Source organism: Sphaeramia orbicularis, chromosome 4, assembly GCF_902148855.1.
Source record: "Sphaeramia orbicularis chromosome 4, fSphaOr1.1, whole genome shotgun sequence".
NCBI lineage: Eukaryota > Metazoa > Chordata > Actinopteri > Kurtiformes > Apogonidae > Sphaeramia > Sphaeramia orbicularis.
The window spans coordinates 29990321-30018218 of record NC_043960.1 but is presented as its reverse complement, the minus strand read 5'-3'; the positions used below and the strand labels follow the sequence as shown (position 1 = coordinate 30018218).

The following is a 27898-nucleotide window of genomic DNA, read 5'->3' as shown; positions in this document are numbered from 1 at the left end:
CTGCTCCAATCATAAATAGCTGAATTAATCAATAATCAGACAATAATGGCAAAAACATCAATAAAACCTTGACCATTCCCTTCCTTAAACAGGATGTAATAGAGACTGTGAGAGCTGAGTCAAAGATAGATGATCAGAAACCTGGTATTATACTCCTTCATATAGACACAACACATTACATCAGGTTATAAATATGACAAACACTTTGACGTGGCTGGCTTAATATGTACCATATGTGATAGATGGATTATCTACTGTTCAGGTTCATCATAACGTGGACTGGAGGCAAAGCTGAATGAAAATAAACCAGTTGGTGGTGCAAAGATGCCAGCAGGGCAACAACTGTTCATGATGACTACATATGATGACTGAATACTGTACATATGCTGCTACTGTGTGAATGATTGTTCTTTACAGCAGAGAAGTCACCAGTTGGTGTTGTGGACACTCCAGGCTTATCCTCCCACAGTCATGTCCTTTTTGTTCTTCCTCATGCATGTGTTGTTTTGGTGGTGCTATGATGGTACTGCTGATTGTTCTCTGACTTGTTTTGTTTAAAGGGGTCATATTTTGCTAAACCCCCTTTTCTTAGTCTTTGGGATATTTACTTGTGTATTTGGAAAAATACACAACAAATAGTTCAAAAAGTTTGAATTTGAACCCTCCAGGTGCTGCAAAGCTATCTTTATATTCATTTTGGCAAAACTCGAGTGGATTTCCACCACCTGTTTTTATTCCTTTTTTATTTGTTACGTCTATAATTAATTACGTCACAACATTTGCACATGTAAGTGTAACAGAGTTTAGGTATATAGTGTAGGATTCCACTTGCCATTGCTGACTTTTGTTGTGTTAATTCCAATTTTATTTTGGGGACATGAACCCCACACCCCTGCAAATTGGGGTCGTGCACCCCAGGAGATAGCAGCAGTTTTGTCGTTCTCTCCTGGTGAGTGCACGCATGTTGGTCCTGTCTTTATTTTACATTTTTAAATTTTCTTTATGTCATATTTGAATAGGTGTTGTGTGCCGTTGTGTTGGTGTCATGATTGGCTTTCGGTTGAGTATGTTTTTTTTTTATTGCAATGTTCTTTGTGTATGTGCGTGGAGTTAGCTAACTGTGATTTTCATTTTTATTTTTTTATTTTTAGCCTCAAGACGGGCAGGGTTTTCATTTAACGTATGTTTTGTTTTGTATGTGTGCCAGGTATGTATTTTATTTACTTTATATTTACAATGTTAGTTAAAAAGCAGCAGTTTTGTCGTTCTCTCCTGTGTGCCAGAATAAACTGGTGAACAAGAAAAAAAAGGGTTGTGTGGAAAAACACTCTTTGGCAACGCATCTGTACAGCCGCTACATAAGGTCAAGACTTCCGCCGAACATTTGTCCAAGTACGACATAATTGTTTGTCAGCAGCAGCGGTTGTAGTCCATACTGAAAATATGTCCAAACTTCGAGCTGATTACTTAAAATGTTCAGTTGTGGGTTGAACGAGACAGAGCAGCACAGCCAACAACCTGGAGGGGGTGGGCTCATTTGCATTTAAAGGGCCAGCGCTCAAAACGACCTTTCTGGTGTCATTACTCAGAAATAGGGTTGAAGATGGACCTGTGGAGTTGAATTAATGGAGAATTCAGACCCAAGCATAGCATTTATAGTTTATGTAGACTGCAGGGAAATGTTTTAAAAAGCATAATTCCATTTAAAAAAGCAAAATATCACTCTTTTAAGTCGTACTGAGGTAACAGAGTAATATGTACAACTATACCTACCGTCACTTCTATGAATTATACGCAAGTTCTTGTGCATTGTAGTAATTTCATAACTGCTTAAAAATCAATGAGTTTAACTACATACAGTACTAAATAATAGCAATGTAATGCAAATTAGGAATCTAATAAGTGAAGGTATCTAAAATCTGGTGGGCCACATACCCTCCAGTCTGAATGGGCATGATGCCACTGTTTTTGAAAGTCAGAGTAAAAAAGACTGAGTTTCCTTATTCACACTGGCAAGCAGCATCCTAACTTGGACAGACGCTCTACTCTTTAAAAAGCTCAGCCTCAGCCAACTTTCCCAACTTTGTCACACAAATAGTCTAAGAAAGAAACCTTAACAGCTAAAAGCTGTGTGTCACTTGATAACATGCTCAGCTCATCTGTCTCCTCTGCTCTTTCAGTTTTCTATTCTCCATAGTACTTTTGACACTTTTAGCAAAGTACTGCCTACAGCTCAGAAAACTTTTTTTTTTCTTCTGTTAAATTTTGAAAAATGGCAGTTTTCACAGGTTTCAGACACTGCAGATGCATATTCTGAGGGATATTTAGATAATCTCAGGGGGACTTTGGAAGTGATCAATCTCAGCAGCACTACCTGATAGATGGTAATCCTTTGGGGCTGAAAAATGTGCTGCTGTAACATCTGCAAAAGTGGAGAGCGGAGGTGGGCTGGGAAAAAAAGTTACTTTAATAGCAGCAGACGGATGAACATTTAGCTATTGTTCCTTTTCCATAATCCGTATAAAAAAGAGGAATGGACTGACAAACTAAGCATGACCAATGCGTGATTTTAACGTATTTTGACAGCTTTGTTATTTCCAGGAACTCTTTGGATTTCAACCCGAAGCAGAGCCCTCCCTCTCAGCTCATCTTTCTGACAAAGAAAAAACTGGATTTGATCCAGTAAGCTCAGTGTGTTACCCACAATCCCCCAGTTCTTTATGCACTGCTTGCTGTCATTCTCCCCTTCTCTCTGTCTTTTTTCTCCCTTAAAGTCTGTGTGACAGAAATTCAGAGATTTGTATCTAAACACATTACACCCTTTAGAAAGTATTGTAGTTTCTGAGAACACGCGAACAGAATGTGAACTGTATAGAGAAATTATTATGGATAGTTAAAGGTGTAAGTATAAGGATTTTCATGGAGAAACCAGATGAAACTATATGTAGAAATGGAGTTACCTTCAACAGAAACATCATGTAAGTGTGTATGCATGTGCAAATTTTACCTATAGCACATCTACATTGTTTTTCACCAGTTTAGTGTTGAGTATTTTTTGGGAGCAGGTCAGACGTGGTGGAAAATTAGCATGAGTCCTCCCTTTGATAAAATTTTTTTTATAAAAACAATCACAATATAAAGATCAAATTTCATTAGCAGCTTGATAGTGGCTAATTTATGCTAGTCCTTAAGGCCAAACGTATCATGTTTGATACATGAGTTTTGAAGCCCTCTATATGATCAGTGTGATTTTTTTTTTTCTTGAAAAACCTCATGTATACAATTAGACTGGGGCACTGTAAACATGTGGGGGTGCAAACATGACAAATTCATGGGGCCCAGCATTTGTGGGGGGCCCATAGAGCAGTGGAGGGGGTCCAGTGGATATAGGTTAGAAGTTGTGAAAATTTCGTGTATAAAAGAGGCATAGAAGTTGGGAGTCGAATGCTGAGTTTCATCAAGATACAGAATTTTATGAAGGGTCCACAATGTTTACCTTTCATGGGGCCCACAATGGCCAGTGGTGCCCCTGCAATTAGATCACAGGTGTCAAACATGCGGCCCGGGGGCCAAAATTGGCCCACCAAAGGGTCCAATCCGGCCCCTGGGATGAATTTGTGAAATGCAAAAATTATAAAGAAGATTTTAACAATCAAGGATGTGAAAATCATTTTAGGTCAATTCAATCTGAAGTAGGTCAGACCAGTAAAATACTATCATAACAACCTATAAATAATGAAAAACGCAAATTTTTGTCTTCTTTTTTAGTGTAAAAAAAAGTAAAATTACACAAAAATGTTTCTATTTACAGTGTGTCCTTTGGCAAAAAAATGTGAATAACCTGAACAAATATGAACAATATGAAATTTCTTAAGAGACGTATGTAGAATTTTACCAATATTCTGCGTGCTACTAAATGTTTAGTGTATTTGTAGATCCACTGTGATCTGTAAGTTGTGATGCACATGTGAAAATGATAAACTAAGGCGTAATATTGTTCAAATTGCACTTATTTTTCTTCAGAATTTTCAGGTTGTTCATATTTGTTCATGTTATGTTCAATTACAGTTCGTAGATGTAAACATTTTCATTACGGAATTTTACTTTTTTCACTCAAAAACAGAGAAAACTTTGGTGTTGACATTATTTATAAGTTCTTATCCTATTATTTATATTATTTTACCAGTCTGGCCCACTTTAGATCATATTAGGCTGAATGTGGCCCCTGAACTAAAATGAATTTGACACCCCTGAATTAGACAGATACAATACACGGATAATCCACCAGGGGGGAGGAATTCGTTCACCGCAGGCCTTTCCAGTGACACTACAAGATTGTCATGAATGAGGAAGGAGGCAGAACTTTACCAATTCTGAAAAGGAATCACCAATTTGTTAGACATGTTTCTGTTATATTATGTTTTTGTTTGTTCAAAAACAATAATATTTGAGCATTGAGACCCGATGTATGAAATATGATACAAAATTGAAACTCATATATGGAAATTTATATTTGAAAAAAAAGTTTTCGGGTTGTTCAGAAGGACAAATAAAGGCTCCAGTTTCAAAGAACTGGAATTTTCTGTCACTGATTTAATGGTTCAGCCTTTACAGGGTTAATACAGTTGAATGAATTGTTAAAACTAATAAATACTAATAAATCGGCAGACAAATGACTGAGGCTGCACCTTTAATGCATGTCCCTCCTGTACAATAGAGGCTGAGCAATGTGTACAGTAATATTCACTAATGTATTTTCACTGCTTTACCTTTGCTGACACAGCTGATTTGGAATGTAACACACTGTGAGCAGGACATGGGGTGGTTCAAGAAATACACTTTTTACAGCTGAGAAAATACTGTTACAACATATAATGGGAAAAATAAATATATAACATATACTTAAGTGACTCCTTTTTTATTCTTTCTTTCTTTAAAATTGGCTTCTCTCCCGGTTCGGGGTATATCAGTATATTTCTTTATTTCTGTGTTTTTCTGCCATCTGCTTCTCCAAAATGAGTCTGTAATCTAAAACCTCCTGTAGGTAATAAACACCTCATACAACCACATTTAAGACAAATCAAAACCGCCATGTTCCTCTTGCACCTCATTCAGTGAAAAGCTTTGTATACTTATATAAGTTATTTATGTAAATTCTTCCAATTTGCAATTTTGTTTACAAACCCCTAAAGGCAAACACTCAGGTAATTTATATTTTTATGTGTCCAATAAAATATTCAATGCCTCTTTTTCTTTGTTACCTGAGCTGCAATGACAAACAAGTATTGATAGGCTTGTACTACACTACACTAAACTACACCTACACACTCTATGATATTAATGCTGTTAAAATGAAGAAATGACATTTAAAGGTTAGTTTTGATCTGGATGACAATTAATCATCACTTCAAATTTCATCATAATGACAAGATTAGCTGCGTACTACACTGTAGTGGTGAAAATATTCTACATCAAGTAACTTTATTGTCATTTTTTGTTATAAATATGTTTCAATGCTTTATTGATGGAAATTAATAGTATAACACAATGTTCCACATTTAGTGTCTATTTGTTTAACTTTTCATACATAACTGATTTTCACGGCTTTTATCATTATCTGTTAAATTAACTGACATCATATGTAGGGGTGTGTATCGACAAGAATCTGGCAATACAATACAAATCTCATGTCTTTCATGTCTAAACATAACTCTACTTTTAAAACACAACCACAGCTGAAACAAAATGTTACGCATCAATCATAAAAAGATAATAACTACTGTATATAAAAACCCAAATAAAATAAATAATAATAAAACACTAAACCAAGAACAGTCTCATGGTGGGTCAAAAGCCAAGAAGGGAAAAAAAACCTGATTACTATTATTTTTTCCCCCTTCAAAAAAATTGCATTCATCATATTTTTCTCTTTTTTCTGACTCTTTATTCTCATTCTAAATAAAAACCTTAAAGCTGTACCATCTCCTGATCCTGGTAGAGCACAAATAAAATATAAAACAAATAAAATGCACTACAATAAGCTCACAAAGCTGCTGCTTCTCTGCGAGCTGCCATCTTGTCTTTGGCTGCAGTTGAGTGGCAAATGGAAAAAGAAAACCGATATTAAATCTATATTCATATTTTTTTTTTACAGAACTGAAGTACATCTTGATTGAGACACTATTAGGTTTTAATCTGTGGTCTTTTTTTTTTTATCACTGTATTGTGTCCTATTGTTTTATGCATATTTATGGTACTTGACTAACCTGTTTTTATCTTATAATTTAACCCTTTCATGCATACTGGTCACTACAGTGGACAGCTATTCTATAGCTCTTCTCTTGTATATTCATGGATTTTGTTGTTTTGTTTTTTGCACATATCTTTATTAAAGTTTTAACACATTACATATGTTTTCTGACATGAATTGGTAACATTGCATAGACCTCCCCTGAGCGTAATAGTTATAGTTTTCACACATTTTATCAGTAAATACATGTTTCTTTGCTTCAAAAATTAAACGCATGGTGTCCAGCTGAGTGGACATTTTTGCAACTTCATGAAAAAAAGTTCATAAGAATTTTTTTTACTGTTATTATTGATATTTTTTTAGTGTTTTTTTTTTTTTTTTTTTTTTTTTTTTTTTTTTTTTACTTTTTAAAAAAAAATTATTTTATTTATTTTTCATAAAAAAATTTCAGTCACATTGTTTTTTTCATGCCTGAATAGGAATAAAAACACTCAGGAAAAAAAAATCTTGATTAAGGTTCTCATAATTCGTGCATGAAAGGGTTAATCATGCTTTTAGATGTAAAGCATGATTCATGTTGCTGTAAAGTGCTATTTAAATAAACTTTGATTGATTGATTGATTGATTGATTGATTGATTGAATGCATCTATCTCCAGCAGCAGAATGCACTGCTTACCTTCTCTGAAATCTAATTTTAATACATTTCAGACATTAATATTTGACCTACGATTACTAGTATATTTTTCAGTGTTATGTACAAATATAAATACACATGACACACACATATTCCAGTTTTTTTTTTTTACTTTAACAGCGTCTTCCTCCCTCCTACATCACAGCCTCATTCCAGCGTTGGAGTGTCGTCTCTCTGATGATTGCGGTATTTCTTGCTGTCTCACGCTATGTTTGTGCATTTCCCTCAGGTAACCCCGCCCCCTCCGACTCCAGCTCTTTACTACCAATCTCACCCCTCCCCCATTAAGCTCCCTCTCCTCTCTCTCCCCACCTCTCACTCTTCCCTTCACCTCTCTGTCACTCCCACAGGCTCTGCATTCACAAGAAGCTTCCTCTGCTGTAAGTGATCACACTGTTTATATGGCCCTTTTCTTTTATCCAATTTCACACGTCCCAGCTTGTTTACCAGCAGTGGGGGCCACAGAAAGCCGCAGTGCCCTTTTGCTTCAGTCCTCTGGCCCCCCCCACCACCACCACCACCTCCCTCCCAACTCTTGCTTTTTTCATCTTTCTTTCTTTCTCTCCCGTCCTACTCTCCTGTTCGCCTGCGCCCTGCCAGACGCTTTGCAGTGGCAATAAAAGCTAAGCTTACTTCCCCTGTTTTCAATGAATGTGATTAGGTTTCTATTTTTGTGCAGGCTTGAATCACATTCAACCATGTGCCATTTACTGAATCTAGCCTCCGCTGCACTGTTCTTAACACAATGAAACAAGTATTGTCCAAGGCTACACACACTTAACAAAAGCTATAATGAGGCAAGCAGAACAAACTAAGGCGCTGAGGATGAATGCTGTACATCTTCAACTGATACATGTTTTATTTCTGCAAGTTTGAATTGTTTTTATGAACAGATTTCAGTGCATGTCAAAGGGACAGTGAAATATTTTTTTAACCCATAACAGCCACTGGCAACCAAACCATCTATTGATCTAAAATGATTAAAGCAGTGACATTTTGCTTTTTTTTTTTTTTTTTTTAATGGAATTATACATTTTAAACCATTTCCCTGTGGTCTACATAAACTGTAAATGCTATGCTTGGGTCTGAATTCTTCATTAATTCAACTCCACAGGTCCGTCTTCAACCCTATTTCTGTTTAATGACACCAGAAAGGTCGTTTTGAGCGCTGGCCCTTTAAATGTACATGAGTTAATATAACCAACAACTGAACATTTTAGGTAATCGGCTCAAAGTTTGGACATATTTTCAGTATGGACTACAACCGCTGCTGCTGACAAACAATTATGTCGTACTCTGAGAAATGTTCGTCGGAAGTCTTGACCTTACATGTACAAATGTTGTGACGTAACTAATTATAGACGTAACAAATAAAAAAGGAATTAAAACAGGTGGTGGAAATCCACTCAATTTTTGCCGAAATGAATATAAAGATTACTTTGCAGCACCTGGAGGGTTCAAATTCAAACTTTATGAACTATTAGGGTCCAAATACACAAATAAATGTACCAATGACTAATAAAAGTGGGTTTAGTAAAATATGACCCCTTTAATAACTTCTGAACCGCTAAAGCTATCAATATATGTACGTAAAATGCAGTTTGTCATCCTTTCATGGTCATCAGATATGACCCATTTGGACATTCAGAGGCTCCATAGTTACCATGGAAACACCATCATCTTCTGCAACATTGATTCACCAGTAAAACCCATGGAGCTGGATCAATGACAGTGGTTGGAGACACTTGGTTTATGCTTAGCTAATGATATATTTTACTGAAAAAGTCACTATTTCTTCAGTTTTCTCTGTTTGTGATATAATATCCTTTGAATGTACTATAAGTTTTAATGAACATCTACATGACCAGTGAATTAAATATAGGAAAATACATGATTTACACTGAAACATGCAAAATACAGAGCATAATATTACAATAAATGGTGATAAATCACTGAACAAAGGTTCAATATAGGGAAAATAAAGGGAATAAAGGTGTTGGAGTAAATAAATACATTTTCCTTAATTCTTGGAGTCACACAAATTTTTGCCAGTATGGCTGTGAAATAGACATTAAACTCTGGCCTAAGTAGTCTTAAACAGGTCTTAATAAGTCTTAAATTTAACTTGTGGAAAACTGTAGGAACCCTGTCAACCTTAAACCAGTTGCTTTCATACTTATGTAGCTGAATAGTCAAGTGTCGTTTGACCTCATACACTATTAAACTAATGTTCCTGTGTAAACCACTGAGCTGGATGACACTAAACAGACGTCTAATGGCCTGAACTGGACTAAACTTTGTAACCTGTGACATCCACAGTGGGTTAATCGCCTGCTTTATGTTCATTCTGGAGTCCTTAAAGCTTCTTTATCCCACTCAAGGTTACTTCGCAACCGAGCAAAAATCACCCAATCACATAAGGACAAAACAATGAAAACTTTGGGCACAAAAATTAACACTGCAATACAATAGTTGAACTCCAATAAAAGAGGACATGAAGTACAGGACACAAGATGAGTATCATATCATAATAATTCAAACATATTTCCAAATGTACATATTTGAACAGGTCTTTTTCTTCAAATAGTTCCAAGGGGGCAGTGCCCCTGCGTCCCCTAGGGTGAAAAAAATGATGTCAAACTGATCAACACTGTTGGAAACTGTCAGCAACAAGGAGTCATGGTACTGAGGATAAAACACAACCTGTGTTATGACAGGAAAGATTATTCTATTGTATTGTATTCTATTTTACTCTACTCTATTCTGTTCTACTTTACTGTATTCTATTCTTATCTATTCTATTCTACTTTATTCTTTTCTACTCTATTCTCCTCTATTCTATTCTTTTCTACTCTGTTCTACTCCATTCGACTTTATTGTATTGTATTGTATTTTATTTTACTTTATTCTTTTCTACTCCATTCTACTTTATTCTATTCTATTCTATTCTATTCTATTCTATTCTATTCTATTCTATTCTATTCTATCAGTTTAAAGTGTGACTCCATTTCACAAAGACAGATGACCACAGTACTATAGGGTTTCAGGCCAAGCAGATCCATTTCTTAACTTATTGACCACATGTAAACTTGATCTGGATTGGGCTTTTATCCAGAAACTCATTTTCGTCTCATTTTACTACTTTGTGGCTCAAGATTTACAGTGACTTTTTGGGATCAGTTCAATGTAATAAAACTGAAAAACACTGCACAAAGGTCATATTCTACAGTATTTTTCATCTGGTGTTGCCAGAATTTAAATGATGAAGTATTGAACGCAAGGAGATAAAATGTCTTGAATGTTTTAAAGCTTGTGGATTTAGATTAAAACAAATCTCCTTCAGTATCAGTGACCTGTCAGTAAGTGCAGGAGTAGGCCAATCCTTAGGGACACTGCTTGGTTGGGATTTATTGTCCTAAATGGTTCAGTAATCACACCTTTTTGATGAAGACACCATACAGGGGCCTGTGGTCTGAACTCTGTGTTGTGGTTATGCATTTCCACTGACCACCATCATAATTAATCAACTGCATTATTTTCTAAAGTCTTTTAGTTCTAACCCATAAAGAACCAAGGCTACTTTATATTTAGACATTTTTAATTGCTTAATTGCTTTAATTTTTAGTTGCTCATTTTTCAATGTTGTTACCAGTGACTCACTCCAAACTGATTAAGAATGATTGTGATTGGTGGATTGCTACGTCCAGTGTATGTCACATACCCTTGAAATTAGATGAGAACGCATTGAGTTCATTTGGCTCCTACACTGCAGGACCTGCAATGTGACTATTACGCACATGTACATTGCAATGACAACGCTCAAATGATATATTGTGCAACTCTAGTTTCTAGTGGTGTAGTGGTCCCTGGAGAAGTGGGTATAGAGGGAATGCACATACGTCACTTCCCCCCTGGGCCACGCCCCTGTAAGTCAGACTGAGTGGCAAAAACAAACCGGCTCTACATGGCGGAGCATAGCAGTAACTACAGCGAGACCGGGAAAAATGTGGAATATAACATAAAATTAAAGCCAACTGGACTCGACACGGATCCATACAAGCTACCAAACAACAAGTGGTCTACGAACATTGATATGTGGCCGGAAATCACGTATCCTGACATTTATATGAACCTGATTTCAACGCCAGGAAAATCCCCAATGCAAAGGGTGAAAGCATACAAAAGACAAAGAGTTGTTGACATCCTCGTCATCGTTAATTAGAGGATTACAGCTGGTGAGTGCTTTCAGTTCAACATACTATTGTTTTTGAGGTTTTATGTCAGTGCAGACATTTTCTTGGCGGTGATTACCAAGGTAAAGGCCCAGCAGTAGTGCTCACAGTTCACTACTGATTTACTGGAGTTGAGCCCTTAGTATTGACCCAAGTGAGTGGATGATCTACTGGTACTGTGGAGATTTAAGTAGAGTTAACATCAAATACTTGATACAACACAGCTACAACAGCTTTGTGCTAGAGTACCCCCTTATTTGGAAAACTAGGTTAGCCTCAGTTTAAGCTAGTTTACAAATTATGTAGAGCACAAGGTTCAGAATCACACAACTGAAGACAAAAATGTTTCAGTTATGAAATCTAGAACTAAATGACAGATGTTAACATTAAGAGCTTTACTAAGAAGTAACGTTAGCCAAAACGATATGTAATTTAAGGTATGATTTTACATAAGAACACAGCATAAATTAACATTACCTGACATGAAATGGCAACCACAAATCCAGGTTTCGTTGCCTGGATTCCAGTTATTTGTATGAATTGCAGCGATCCATCTGCTTCTTCTGTCTTTGGCTTTAGGTAGCCACTCAAACGATAGCTCCGAGTGCTTTTTAAACCTATTTGTGCAATCATTGGCACAACAGCTCTTCCCCATTTTTTAGATTGTTCTAAAGTTTTCACAGTATTCAAGCCAAAGCTGCTACTCATCTCCCTCTTTCTGCCACTCAGTGGACGTAACCACGGTGACTTCCGCTAACGGTGCATACCCTCTATACTCTCAATTTTTGTCTTCTTTTTTTTTTTTTTAAAGTCCAGAAAAACGCTGTTGTTGAAACAGCGACATGTAAGACTACTCTTTTTAGTTTACCCAAAAATCTGTCAGTAGTATTTGCTCACTATTATAAAATTATCATGACTTGATAAAGAGCAGTTTGTAGGTATTACTGGTCACACAAGCAGCTGCATGAATGTAAATGTATTCAACATCAGGCAAACATAGGATAACATTAGCCTTTCATAACGTTAGCCTTTCATAACGTTAACCTTTCATAACATTAGCTTTTCATAACGTTAGCCTTTCATAACGTCAGCCTACTCACACAGTTTAATCATTGGCAACATCTCTTCTCTAAATGTGCAGTCATATGACCAGTAGTCTAAAACAGTGACTCATTTGGAAACCACCTTAAATTTACCTCAGAATTATGTACTCCATGAAAGTAGGTTCTCTCAATATTCATCAGTCAGTTGAAAGACATTTATTCTGCTATTCTCATTTGCACTTCCAATAATCAAGCATCTTTCAACGAGACGAGCAGTGACCTGTCAATCAAATGGAGTGGAACGGGCACCAATGGTAAAGTCCTATCAGGTTCCAAAGGTGGCCAGCGCTAGTTATCAGTATTTTCCTCGGCATGACCCGCCCTACTCTGCCTCTGATTGGCTCATCAGTCCTCATGCCTAAAGTTAATCAATCTAATCAGGGAAGGCAGTGAGTACTAGCCAATTAGAGGCAGAGTAGGGCGGGTCATGGCTTCACCATCCTAGGGAAAAAAATGGGCAATTTAGCTCAGATACTACTGAATGATGCGCATCAGGGGGATTTAGACGTGGTTATACGCAATGATGACGGAAAAATATACATATACCCCTGTATACCCTGGACTACACCTCTGCTAGTTTCCACATATCATAGAACTTCTGAGCACATCCTCTTGTAGAACAGTGGATCTTCTCCAGTGTCAGGTGGAGTATACTTTATCTTTTAAGGTGTATCATCTGTTGTTTTTACTATTTGTCCATAAGTGAAGAAAAAACAGTAGATGAAGTACATTGTTGCTTTCAGCAGAATCATGCCCTGTCAGTGCTGTTCTAGTAGATAGTAGCTGCTGGATTCCTGTAAACACCGAACCTGTTTAAAAGCAGACGCCACATTTTCTATTCTGGACCCAAACCTCTCTGTCAGATCTTAACATATTTAAAAGAAGATGCCATGAGGGGCAAATTAAAGATCTGAAGAACAAAAGCACTTCAAATTAGAGAGGTGATCTGAAGATGCTCCTGAAGCAGGATGCCTGTGAGTGACAGCTGGGATAGTGCCTCCGCTGCCTGACGGATATACCTGCCTACAAATGCATGCATGGCTCAAGGATGCGACTCGGTGCAGACGTGCTCGGCATGTATGCACCACTGCCTGAGGGGCTGCTCTTTTGTTCCACAGATAGAAAACACCGGGGGAGGAAAAACAACAATGCCATTCGCAACAAACTCTGCTCTGTTTGCCAAGGATTGCAAGGACTTTAGAAAATGCACTGGATACACTCTGCAGTCTTAGGTACTAGAAAGTGACCCACAGGGTAGAAATGAAGTTTTAACATAGTTTTATGAGAACTATTCATCTGATTTTAAAAGGCCACGGATGTAGACAAAACACCAAGAGATTGGCATATTAAAACCCCTTCCACGTCTCTTTAGCCGCCGCCTCGTCCTCTGGTGTAGTTTTATGATTTATTAAAGGGCAAGAGGTGTCAAGTGCCGCCTTGGTGAACTTTTCCTGACACTGCACTGCTGCATACAAGCCAGACTGCAACTAACAGCTTAATCCAGTCTAATACTCAACTTTACCATTCTCTCATGTGGCAACAATAAGCCAGGATGGTTGTATTTACGTGCTATAGGAGTGAATACGGAGTTCATGACATCCACCATTTCTATTTTTGCCAGGGTTTATCTGTGTTACTCTTTAACACCAAGGGTTCAAGTAAATAGCAGGAAAACTCTACAATGTGAGTTATTCCACTTTAACAGCAGAACAGACTGTCATGTTACCATAAAGCAAGACCATAGAGCCTTCTGACAACATTACATGCTTCACAAAGGTTGAAATCTTTGCAAGTCTACTGAATTGTATTATCCAAGGTCTCAACTATTGTTACCATTGATGGTATGTTTCAACACATGAGCACACATAAGGCAGAAACCTGGTATTAGAAGTGGGAAAAACGCAAAGGTGTACATCAGAAGGACAGATGGAACACACACTTTGTTCCATAAGATGATGTTGGGTCATTAACCTTCAGTAGAGCTTAAAACCCTTATAAGACTTCCTTTACAGGCTGCCTAAGTGTTTTCTTTGCAATAAAAGTGTCAGAAAATGTCTTTTTTGCCAATTCTTTTGTATCTTTGTTTTCAAGAAGAACTTAACTTTTAATAACTGACCATTAATTATCATTATTATAAGAGTGTGTATTAGTAAAATAGAAAAAAAAATGGACTTGATGTTTTTAGCATATTTTTTATCAGAAATAACTGTAAATATCCATGACGAAAGTTTCTGAGATTGCAGAAATAAACTTTCAATTATCTTACAGTGCCTGTGTTTTTAAATTGCGGTGACCTCAACTAAATTTTTGCACTTTATTAACTGCCCTTTAAAAAATGTCTAATTTTTCTGTTATTACAATATTACTGTTTATTTTAATTTATTGTTAGTACCTGTCTGTGAAACCTGTTTTCTTTCATGGCATCTGCTGCCGACCTCTTGGCCACGCCGCCCTTGTAAATCTGTAGATCTCAATCTCAGTGGGACTCAATCTGGTTAAATAAAATCTATTAAAAAGTAAATAAAATAAAAACATCTGCTCAAACATGCTTTTTGGCCTTGAACATTCAGTATCCATATTATGGCTTTATATTTTTTGTTATTCCCAGGTGTTTTTTAGCCTGTGTGAAAATCTCTGAAACAGTTCCTTTCTGCTTGTAATAGAGTTCTAGTGTTATTTACAAATAAATATTAGACCACCCTTGTTTTCTTCAGTTTCTTGTTCATTTTAATGCCTGGTACGACTAAAGGTACATTTGTTTGGACAAATATAATAATAACCAGGGTGCGATTTGTTAAAAAACCGGAGGGGGGGGTATTGATTTTTTGTTCTTTTTTTTTGAGTGGCGGGGGGTGTGGGGTGGGGGGTTATGTTGGCAGTTACATACATGAGGGTGTGGTTCATAACTAATGGAACTAACACTGGCGTCAAATGAAAGTGAAACTTTACATATTTTCAACGTCCAACTCCCAGGTTCTATTCCTCTATTATACAGTAGATGTTATGCAAAATTTTCACAACTTCTAACCTGTATCCACTGGACACATAGATGCTGGGCCCCATGAATTTTTCATGTTTACCCCCCCTTTACGGCGCTCCAGTGCATGGGGACATTTGCGAATTCTGAGACTGCCAACAGTTCAGTTCAGGTGAACGTTAGTGCCAGTAATGTAGCATATAGGTGTAAGAAAACTGCCACAACCTGCCTGTTATTTCAGTTGGTTGGTTGTCCCCCCCGAGGATGAAATTCACTGAGCAGAAGCAGGGATGTAAAAACCAGAGGGGGGGTTGATCCCCCCCAGTAAATCGCACCTTGATGATAACAACAAAAATAGCTCTCAAGAGTTTAATTTCAGAGCTGATATCTAGTCATTTTCCATGTTTTCTTGATAAAAAACAAAATCACTTCAGTTCTTACATCAATAGCTATGGCACTGTACTGACAAAAACAGTGCTTTTAGACATTCCATGTTTTCTTTTCTGTCTGTTTTAGTCACATGATACATACAGGAGGTAGTACTTGATTGCATAGCCATTGTTTTTGATGACTTTTGATGCTCTAATAATTTTTTCCGTGACTGTAGTGTCAGAAAGCTCAGGATCTCAGCTTTCTAAATTTTGTGGATAGTGCAACAGTTCAGGAGTTACAGTCATTCAAATGCTGCGAAGTGCAGAATGCAGCCATTGTTAAAGGGTTAAAAAGAACAGAATAGAGCTGAACATAAAGCACCTGAGCAGAAGTGACTGTCCCTCTGAATTACTCAAATTAATTCATTCAGACTTTGAAGAAAAATACAAACAGAGTAAAAAATATTTCAAGCATTGCAAAGTGAGCTGTCTTGAATGTGCAGGTAGACAAAAAATAAACTGATAAAATTAATAGAAAAACTTATAAATACATTGCATTCGTAGGAGATTTTCACACTGTATTTAATTGCTTAGATACTTTCACACCTGTATTCCCTTTTCAGTGTTATTCAAATGGAACTGGAAGGTGTGAAACCTCCTGTGGACCAAACAACCCAACCATGGTCCTCTGAAAACAGAAGGTCTTGGTCTGGATCAAACAAACCAATGGGTTTGTCTTTTCTAATGTGAAAACACTTTTTTGGAACGACTTGGGCTTTCACACCAATTATAGGATGTCATGGCAAGCTACTGTCACCCCGGGAACAAAAGAAGAACAAAAAGAACCAGCACAGAAGTTTTTTTTCATAGAAATACTGCGTGATAAAGCCTGGACTTTCAGGTGTGAAAAGGCTCTTATAGAATTCCAAGTTATAACAGAACACCATAATCCATCTGTTTTCTAGAAAATTGGAAACATAATAAATATGAAAGCAGCGACAACAGGTCAATATCTCATAACAGGCTGCACTGAATAATTGTATAATATTATCAACAGTTTATGTATACACTTTGAGAATTTATACTTAGAATTACTTTTACTCACTTATTCCCTGAAGTTAATGGCAAAGTTAGGTAGTTGTCACAGTATTTTAATCATATCACAAATATAATAGAGTCTAATAGAGGACTGAAGAGAGGTTTAAGTATATCCAGTCTCTCTATTAGGCATATGCAGTGTTGCCAGACGGGAAATGACAAATTATTGTACCAGAAGCTTCATATGATCGTATTTTGAAGAAAATTATTGTACATATCCAATTTGACGTTGCTCAGGACCATCTGCTTCAGTAAAACATGATCACAGACTGTGTATAGTAGAGCTTATAATGCAGTTTTACCCTTAAATAAACTAACAGCACTGGTGGAAAAAATTAGCAAAACAGCGCCCCCACGTGTGTGGTGTACAGGATGAGCTGCATGTCAGTCATATTTAACCATCCTCTTTTTTTTTTTTTTTTTTGCAATCAAATTTTTATTTTCATTTTCGTATCATTTAACAAATGAAGTCCAAAAGAGGAATTTCAAGGGATGTAATATTACTTGAATGGAGTCTCAGAAGAAGAATACCAACAGTGAGTCCAAAACATAAGACCGTGTCCTGGGATACCATAGAACACAGTGACAGGATATATTTAACCATCCTCTTAATCATCAAGGTCCTGTATCATAAATATTTTGAGACTTAGTCTGTTTTACATTAGGAATAAACACCAGTCAATCCACTTAAATGACTAAAATGCTTGATAATTGAAGAACTTGCTGAAGAAAGCGTTTTTACGTTTTTATTGTGTTCAAAACACACTTTCAAAACACCCTTCAAACAACTCATCACTTGAGCTGCTGAAACCTTAAAATTTTAGAATCAAAAATTAAAATAACAATCATGTGTCCCTTTAAATAATATTTCACTTGGGCTGCTGAAACCGTAGGAAACTTTCGTTTACATTTCATGTCACCGTGCTACATCACGCGTCACTCATGCTAAGCTGTGCGTTGATTGGCTGTAAAGAAGCACGTGAAACAACATGTACAACATCAGGCGGAGTGCAGGATGGATTCTGTTTGCGTTTGTTAATGGCTATGTACTGATGGGGTCAAATTATTGTACATTATGGGATATTTTGATTTATTGATCATACATTGTACAGAGGGTGAAAGTATCGTCTGGCAACCCTGGGCATATGTATTCATTTTAATTGCATTTACACTACGGCTGCATAATATAAAAAAAGAAAAAATTCTTATCGCGATAACAGAGTGTGCAATATTCATATCACAACGACGTGCAATCATTTTTTTTTCCCATAACCTTTCTGTTTTACACACCATGGGGTACCAGAGTGGTTTTCTCTATCACTCTAACAAACTAGTTTTTCTGACAAAAAAACCTGAAGTAATGCTACTGCTGCTGCTTGAATGCACGTTTACATGTTATTAATGTTGAAAAGATGTGAATATTTTCAGAGCGCAACTCTGGGCCAGGCCTGAACAATTACATTTAAAGATTTTATTATTATATGCAGTATTTACCAAACCAGGTGAGCAATGGAATAATGTTTTGTTAAAGCTCTTACATGGTGGTACTCTGGTACTTTTGTTATTATGAAATCCATCACATTCACATTACATGTGGATAAAATGACAAAATATTTGACTATGTTTGTGTCTGAGGGTCTATGGTAGCAGCATCACCAGGTTCTTGGACAGAATTGTGTAACTGATTAGTATTTTGTCTTAAATTATAAATAATTGAGTCAGCATACAAACAGCTGGCTCATTTTAACATTGTTAAAGGTGCGGGAAACTTTCATGACCAATTTTTCATCAAATCTGTAACACAGTCATAGCCTAAGTATCACAAATCTGTAACTCTTTCTGTGATTACTCACCTGAATCTCTCGCATTACGGTGAACAATTTCTTAGTGCCACCCACCATAAATAAACCATGTGTTTACAAACAGAGGTGGGAGGTAACTCGGGCATCTTCAGAATTTTGGATGGCACTTCGAAATTGTTTACCGTAATGCAAGAGATTCAGGTGAGTAATCACAGAAAGACTTACAGATTCATGATACTTAGGCTATGACTGAGGTGTTACAAATTTGATGAAAAATTGGTCACGAAAGTTTTTCCGCACCTTTAAGGAACATTTTTCTTGGAAGATGAAATTGGTATTTCTATAGGTGAACAAGAAATATCGCAATATTATTCTTATCGCAATGCTATACACCCAAATCGCATATCACAAGTTTTGCCAATATCATACAGCCCTAATTTACATGGTGAAAAAAAAAACAATCCTGCTGTGTTTATGGAAAAAAAAAAAAGGCAGTTGTGGTTATCAGAACAATACTGTAAAAAACACATCAAACTGTAAACATATTTACAGAATTACATGTAGGTTTAACATTTTAAACATTTATATTTAACATTGATTTTGGTGATATTTATAGGTTTAAAATGTTAAATTAACTTCTTTATTACTTTTTTAATTAAAACATTTTTTGATAAAATATGAGAATAGGCTGTTATTTCAACATTATGGTCTTGCAGTTTAAACAGCACCGCATTGTTTTTCAGCTTACAGTTTTATTTTCTCAAAACAATAGAAATAAATAATTTCTTCAAACAAATCTAGTTTTGTTATCATACTCTTCCTGTAAAAACTACAGCTATATTTGATTTAATCGTTAACACAAAAATCCTTTCAAATAAACAACTTTGCATTGTATTGTCGCTTAAAGTTTTTTATGTTGCAATTATACAACTTTTTGGTGTTAATTCTACAGTCATTTTTTACCTCCGCCAAGGAGGTTATGTTTTTACCAGGGTTTGTTTGTCTGTTTGTTTGTTTGTTTGTCTGTCTGTCCGTTAGTGTGCAACATAACTCAAAAAGTTATGGACAGATTTGGATGAAATTTTCAGGGTTTGTTGGAAATGGGATAAGGAAGAAATGATTAAATTTTGGTGGTGATCGGGGGTGGGGGGGCCCACGGGGGGGGCCACTGATCAGCCTTGGCGGAGGTCTGCGCTCTCCGAGTGCTTCTAGTTTATAGTGTAGTTCTATTTGGATGGTGATGGTACTTACAGGGAACATGGAACAGTGTGGCTCCTGTGTGTGCAGTTTGTGCAGTTGTGAGTCATGTTTACAGCCTGTACCTATGTTCTATGGCTCCAGGGGTTTCCTTTGTGACCTCACCTGCTCCAATACACTGTATGTGTGAAAACCTCATCCTGTAATCTGTTTGATACAAGGTTTTGAGTTTTTTTTGTTTTTTCCAGTTTTAACACTTGACATTATCCATACCTGCATGTGGAGTTATCCGTGGTCAGAAACCAGGATAAGATGTAAATATTCTGCAGTATCCCATCGTCTTTTGTACATTTTGCACAGTAGGATTCCTCTTCTCCAAATTTGCACAAAGCCTTTTACCATAAACCAACAAATAATCTTAATGCGATACATGTTTGTCGAGCATAAATGACACAAATAAGGGCATAATTCTATGAATTAAAAATAAATATTTTGATCTTATGTTCTGGATGTCTTTTTTCCCTATTTTACTACATGCTGCAGTTACAAAATATCTTTCACTGTCCATTGTACTATATGTAACTGTGTATGTGACAAATGAACCTTGAATAAATAATAATAATAATAAATCTTATTTTATTTATTGAAAGCAAACTAAGAGTTACAATCTCATTTTTTTCTTGATTGTTTGTATTTGACTGAAAAATATATATTATATATTTTCTTTAAATTTATTTTTCAGTTTGTTTATGTTAAAGCTATGTAATTCAAATGGATGGAAATGTTATCCACAACTGAAACATGGAATAATAATACATTTATATGGTTCTTTTTTAACGTCTGAAGAATACTAATTTTCTGCCAAACATTTATCGTATGAAATAAACACAAATTACAAGACCTTCCAAATAGATACTAGACAAATACTATACTACACTTATACTATACTACACACTATATTACATTTATACTATAATACATACTATACACTATATTACACTTACATACTATACTACATACACGGCCGGATCTACTAAGATCCCAATTTGCGTGTACTAATTTGCTTGTGCAATCTAGAATTTTGCGTGTGGGGTTGAACCGCGGTTTGCGGGTGATTTACAAAGATTGCTTGCACAAATTACAACGGGTGTAAAGTCTTGGAGACTGCCCTATTTAAATGAGGGTTTTGCGTGTGCTACAGGAGACAATATGCTGTTGAAATTGCTCTGGGATACACCATACGGCTCTATTATTTTTTTCTTCCGTCACTCTAAAAATGTTCACACAAGGGTGAAAAATGCGTTCTCTGCATCTCGTTTCATCATTTTGATGTCTCCTAACCACTTCCACGTGTGCGCAATTACACATCCAACCCGTTTCCACCTCCCTTTGAGATGTATTAAAAATAGACACAGTTTCTATGAGCAAAATTGCTTTCAGGTTTGATAAATCACTCGGTGTGTGCTAAATTAATATATTTACATTTTTTCCTCCCAGCACACACACAACTGCGTGTAAATGCCCCATATTACATATTCATTGTGGCAAATGTACTAACTGGATGCAGACGCTTTATTATGCACCTTTGAAAGACGCAAACCTTAGTGCGCACTGTGAGGTAAATCAGTTTGTACATTTTTTTGCGTCTGCAATGAGTTTGCACACGATTTAATACATGCAAACCTTTAGTAGATACGGCCCACTATACACTATACTACACTTACATACTATATTAAATACTATACACTATACTACACTTACATACTATACTACATACTATCCACTACACTACACTTACATACTATATTAAATACTATACACTATACTACACTTACATACTATACTACATACTATCCACTACACTACACTTACATACTATATTAAATACTATACACTATACTACACTTACATACTATACTACATACTATACTACACTTACATACTATACTACATACTAGACACTATACTACACCTACATACTATACTGCATACCATTCACTATACTACACTTACATACTATACTACATACTAGACACTATACTACACTTACATACTATACTACATACTAGACACTATACTACACTTACATACTATACTACATACTAGACACTATACTACACTACATACTAGACACTATACTACACTTACATACTATACTACATACTAGACACTATACTACACTACATACTAGACACTATACTACACTTACATACTATACTATATACTAGACACTATACTACACTTACATACTATACTACATACTAGACACTATACTACACTACATACTAGACACTATACTACACTTACATACTATACTACATACTAGACACTATACTACACTACATACTAGACACTATACTACACTTACATACTATACTACATACTAGACACTATACTACACTTACATACTGTACTACATACTAGACACTATACTACACTTGCTACTGACACTACAAGTTCTAAAACTCCACACATGCCATTTAGGCTTCTTTCAGGATATAAAAAATTACTAAACAACAAAGTTTCTCATTGTTTTTCCAACTCAACTTGCCCAGTTGGCCTGCATTTGTGTAACAGTTGGTCAAGAAATCTTACGAAGGGCCAGAATCGCAGTCACTATCACACATGCTGATACACAAGTGGAGGAGAGGAGGTTGTACTCACCATCGTCTGGCTGATTTATTTTGTAAAACTGTATGTAAATCCTTCCTGCCACATGCCATTTCTCCTTACATTAAACTCCATCCTTTAGCCACATTCAAATATATATTCTAGTAATAATTTTTTATCATGAGGTACAAGGGTATTCACAGAGTTGTGTGTTAATAGAATGTATGAATTAATGTCTCAAGTGGAACAAGGGCATATGGGAAGCTGTGTTGATATGTAGAGTTACATAAGGGCCACTCACAGACTCGTGGTCCATCAGGTCGGCGAGGACAAAGCAGCGGTACTGCTGTTGTCCAGGGAGCGGCTTGTTGTAGTGGCCATTGTACGTCTTCTCATCGCCCAGAGTGAAGGTCTCAGGCAGAGTTTCCAACTTGGCAGCGATGTAGGGCTGAGGAAAGTCCTGGCTCTGTCTCTTCTTCCTCTGCAGGCTGCTGTCAGCGCCGGCCTCCAGGAGCTGCCACGACGAACACACAACGGGAAACACAACAACGGACCATGACACAACGTGACAGCACAAAACAGGAAATCAGTGGGAGAGGAGTCTGTTGTCATAATCCTGCAGGGTATTGGAGATCGTCTCCACATATCAGTCAGGTACATTTTTATTAGATTTATTTTATACTTGAGAAAAAGGTTTTCACACTGATACTATGCGGCATTTGAGGGCTTCAACTTTTACAAAAGACGTCAAATTCACGTCATGCTCAATTAGTTTCCTTTTTTTGGAGACATTTTTCTCTGTTGCGCTGAACTGAGTTGCCAAAATAGGAGCAATTTGTGTATGATTACAGCTCAACTGCATGTCAAGAGCGTAAAGACTTCAGAACAGGGAGCTGGATACTACAATTGTTAGATTTGGTGCTGGAGATGTAACCAGTGGGAAAACTTTAGCTGTTTTCAGGGGCTTCGGTTCATGTCAGGAACAAAGAACAGGAGTCAGGTATGAAAATCGATCCGTAAGCTCGAGTATTTTCCCTTTTCATACTAAAAAAATCTAAACAAAGTGTATCACTGTAAACCTGGTGAGAATACACTGCAAATAAAAACAAAAGCAGGGTCTGGTATTGTGAATTATTACATGTATTAATAATCTGATTCATGTTAAGTAGTGTGTCACTGTAATAAACCAGCACCACGTCTGAGACGGCTCACAATGTCTATATAAAAATCCTAGCATGTCTGTCATAAATATGAAGAACAGATCACTATTTTTACTTCCACTTCTCAGTAAAGGATGAACGGCCCATATTGTTTTTTTATTGACTTTTCCATGCACAGCTCCAACAAAGAATCATTGAGTTTATCAGTATTAATGTAAGTTCTTTAAGTATCAGACTCTATTTCAGATTTACCCGAGGGTTAAAACCTGCACCTATACTTATGAAAGTTCTATCATAATAACAACACAGGGACTGTATCGAAAATGTTTACATGCTTTACACAAGTGCATCACATCTGAAATACTATACCTCCTTCACAATGAAAGCTGTAGACCAGGGGTGTAAACATACGGCCTCTGGGCCAAAACCGGACCATGAATTTATGAAGGGCAACAATTACGCAGAAGACATTAAGAGTTAAGGATGTCACAGAGTCTTAAAAAGATGTAAGGATCATAAAGTTAAATTCTATATTTTCAGTTCCTATGCCTGTTACTAAATATTTTGTGCATTTGTAGATCTGCTATGATCTATACATTTTTATGCACATGTGTAAATGATAAGCTGAGACATAATATTACTAGATTTGCACTTATTACATATTCATCATTATACATTTGTGTGTGTGTGTGTGTGTGAGAGAGAGAGAGAGAGAGAGAGAGAGAGAGAGAGAGAGAGAGAGAGAGAGAGAGAGAGAGAGAGATGAAAGAAAAGACAAAGGAGTTGGTAACAACAATAAATGATAATAAAAAAAGAAGAAAAAAATCCTTATCATTAACAACAGCGGTAATAATAGTGATGATATTAACATAATAAATCATAATGAACAAAAATATATAACTAAATAACCAATAATAATAATAATAATAATAATAATAATAATAATAATAACAGCCAGATAGAGGGTATTGATAGAAATTGATAATGTTGTGATTGTACAGGGGGTCAATGGTCATTGGTTTAGCTATTTGTCTTATTTGTTGTCATGTCTTTTACATGTTTTGTAATGTTCTGCTCACTTAAATATAAAAAAAAAAAAAAAAAAAAAAAATGCACCTATTTTCTTACACAATTTCAGATTGTCCATATTTGATTGGGTTATTCACATTTTTTGTGAGAGAATAGCTTGTAGATGTAAACAGTGTCATAATGTAACTTTACTTGCACTAAAATAAAGAGACAAATTTGGAGTTGTCATTATTTATAGGTTATTATAATATAATTTTCCCGGTCCAGTACATTGGTATGTGGGACCTGCTGTGGACATACACTGTGTGACTGAACAAAAAGCTGCAGTGTTTAGTTTTTTAGCGTTACCTGGCAAAGATTGCATAAGTAATGGTTTAGTTAAGGGTGGGTTTTATGCACATGTAGTTTTATATTTTTAAGCTTGTGTCTGTGTATGTAACTTTGTGTTTTTATTGCCTATATGTTTTACTTTTGATTTTATCGTAAAGCTCTTTGTGAAGTCTTTCTGGAAAAAGTGCTAAATGAATAAACTCTTATTATTATTACTAGCGGCATTGTACCCCTGGCTAAAACGCCCTCCTGTGGTGCAACAGCGGCATTGTAGCCCTCCCGTGCTGCAACATCGATCGGACACGGGGACACGGGACACCGGATGCCCAGACGGACACAGAATGTGCATTATTATATAGATAAGTACCTTTTAGCATGTTGTAATTTAAGTGATCTGAGCAGACCTGAGACCCTACATTTCTACCTTCCTTGTGTTTTCAGGCTGTACAGAACCTCTCTGGGATGCCAGTTTGTGGCAGATCACAGATGGGAGGTTAAATACATGACTGACAGCTGTAATTACCAATCGCTGATCAGATTCAGTCAGACGTGACCTGAATGTGATTCTACTCCTCTACACTTACGCTCTAATACTGCTCTACTTCATGTTTCATCATGGAAACTTGGAAAAGTGGCTTCCCTTTTCCTTAACAGCATGAAACAATGTCAAGTCATCTGCATTTATATTTAGCGTTTTGATTTTGACCGAGAGAAGAGAGCTGCAGAAAGAGAGTGTGTGTCTTATAAATCTGGCTTTTTTCTACATGACTTTAGCTCCTCCAGCTTTATATTCACGCACAGAGTATTAGGTGTCTACAGTACTTGTTTTTTTTTTTGCAGGGTTTTAATGAGTATGCAATGTATACTCATTAAAACCCTGCAAAAACAACAAAACTAAAGGTAGTATAAGTGTATGTATACTATGTGTATTAATTTCTTTTTCCTCTTATCTCATTTCTCAGATACAACAAAAATATAGGATAAACACTTCTTGCACAGACTGAACAAAACATAATACAAAAAAAATAGAAGTAAATAATAGCCTCCTGGCCAGAGTCTGTCAATAACAAACAATAAGTGGCGTCCTGAATGAAAATCCCTGTAAAACACTAGAAATGTAATGCAGTACTGTCTGAACAGAAGCGTTAAGACATGTTAAGCTCTAAATACTTGATGATTCAGTCTGTAGATGTTATCCTGACACAAGCTGTACATAATTCCAGTATATTGTATTTGTATCATAATACAGACATGGGGATGTGCATATGTATAGCTTTTTTTGGAATGTGGTCATTAAAATAAACCTAATGCTGACTTGGCTGGTTGGTTGAAACTTCATCTTCTATTAAGTCGTATCAGTCATGAAAGATGACAACATTTGCTGGGGACCAAGCAACATGTAGTCTGACTCAGCCATGACACAAGGCCTTATAGAAAATGCCCTCAATTGTCAGGTAGGCTCCAAAATGTACAGGTCAGTTCAGGACTGATGTGCACATACTTAAGTATGACTTTAATACAGATATGTTTGACTTGTAGTGGAGTATTTTCAGGATCTAAATCAGGGGTGTCGAACATGCAGTACACATACACCAAAACTAGCTCACCCAAATGGTTCAATCCAACCCACAGGATGAATTAGCAAAGTTCAAAAATTACACAGAAGACACTGACATTCAAGGGTGTCATTAAATCTTCACAAGTTGTTTCGATCGTAAAGTTAAATACTATATTTGTGAGTTCCAGATGCCTGTTACTAAATGTTTTGTCTTTGTAGACTCACTGCCATCTGTAAGTTGTCATACACATGTGTAAATGATAAGATGAAGTGTGATATTGTTAAAATTGCACTAATTTTCCCATTTTTGTTACCTCCGCCAAGGAACAGCGGAGGTTATATTTTCATCGTGTTTGTCCGTTTTTTGTTTTTTTGGTTTCTTTGTTTGTTAGTAAGATAAAACAAAAAGCTATGGATGGATTTTGATGAAATTTTCAGGAAATGTTGATACTGGTACAAGGAACGGGGGGGGGGGGGGCTGATCTACCTTGGCAGAGGTCTGCGCTTTCTGGGTGTTTTTCTAGTTTGTAAATGTAAACATTGTCATATTGTACTTTCCCTTTTTGTACTAAAACAAAGAAATATTTGGAGTAGTCATTATTTATAGGTTATTACAGCTTGTATTTTATTAGTGTGGCCCGCTTGAGATCAAATTGGGGATGTATTGTATGTGGCCCCCGAACTAAAATGAGTTTGACACCCCTGATCAAAATAACATTAAAGACTATGAATAATTTCTTTTTTTTTCTTTTATAAAAATGGAGCATTTGGTTTATTTTTCATTGACTCAGCCAGTTAATTATTAAATTCTGCTTGTGTATAACTTCAAACATATTGGCTTTTTGTAAGAATCCCTAAGTTGGCTAGAAATCTGCTTTGCACATTCTAAAATAGCTGCATGTTGGAGGAAAATAGCAACTTTTTGATTGCAAGAGACTGGACTTGCTGGTGTGAAACCCTGCTGTGATCTTCAAGGGGAGTACAAAAGGTCACAGCTTCATACTGGAACTCAGCTGCTCACATTATTTCCAAGTGTGTGTGTGTGTGTGTGCGTGTGTGTGTGCGTGCGTGTGTGTGACTGTTTTCACTTTTCTCTACCACCTGCTTCCTGTCTTAATCTCATGTAATTGTAGAGTCAGATGACCTGTGTTCAAGGTGACACTGACATACAGATTCTGATCACACATAAACCAGGTTTTAGGATTCTGACCACTTATTATGTAAAGAAAAAGTTTTTCAGAAAAACAAAATGTCACGACTTGTTATATTAGTGCATATGAAAACAAGTTAAAGTGAATATGTGAATCTAAGCCGACCTATTTATTTGTTTAGAGGCGTTTTCAAGCCTACACTGTTTGATAAAGGGCAGACTACATAACCTTTGATTTGCTTATTCAAGATGGAGTTCTCAGATCTGAAATAAGAAGCCAGCGTAGGCATGAATGCATGCACGTCTCATCGAGGCAGCTCCTCCAGCTGGAATGAG

The 27898-nt window shown here is 36.4% G+C and overlaps 1 protein-coding gene across 8 annotated transcripts in view; it reads right to left on the bottom strand.

Annotated features, from left to right (window-relative positions):
• Positions 1–27898, bottom strand: part of ptprfa (protein tyrosine phosphatase receptor type Fa) — a 563163-nt gene that overhangs the window by 109834 nt on the left and 425431 nt on the right. For all 8 annotated transcript variants that reach the window (XM_030132451.1, XM_030132452.1, XM_030132453.1 and 5 more), the window contains one exon: positions 22637–22849. In XM_030132451.1, the coding sequence (XP_029988311.1) occupies positions 22637–22849 (213 nt within the window). The remainder of the gene's footprint in view (positions 1–22636; positions 22850–27898) is intronic.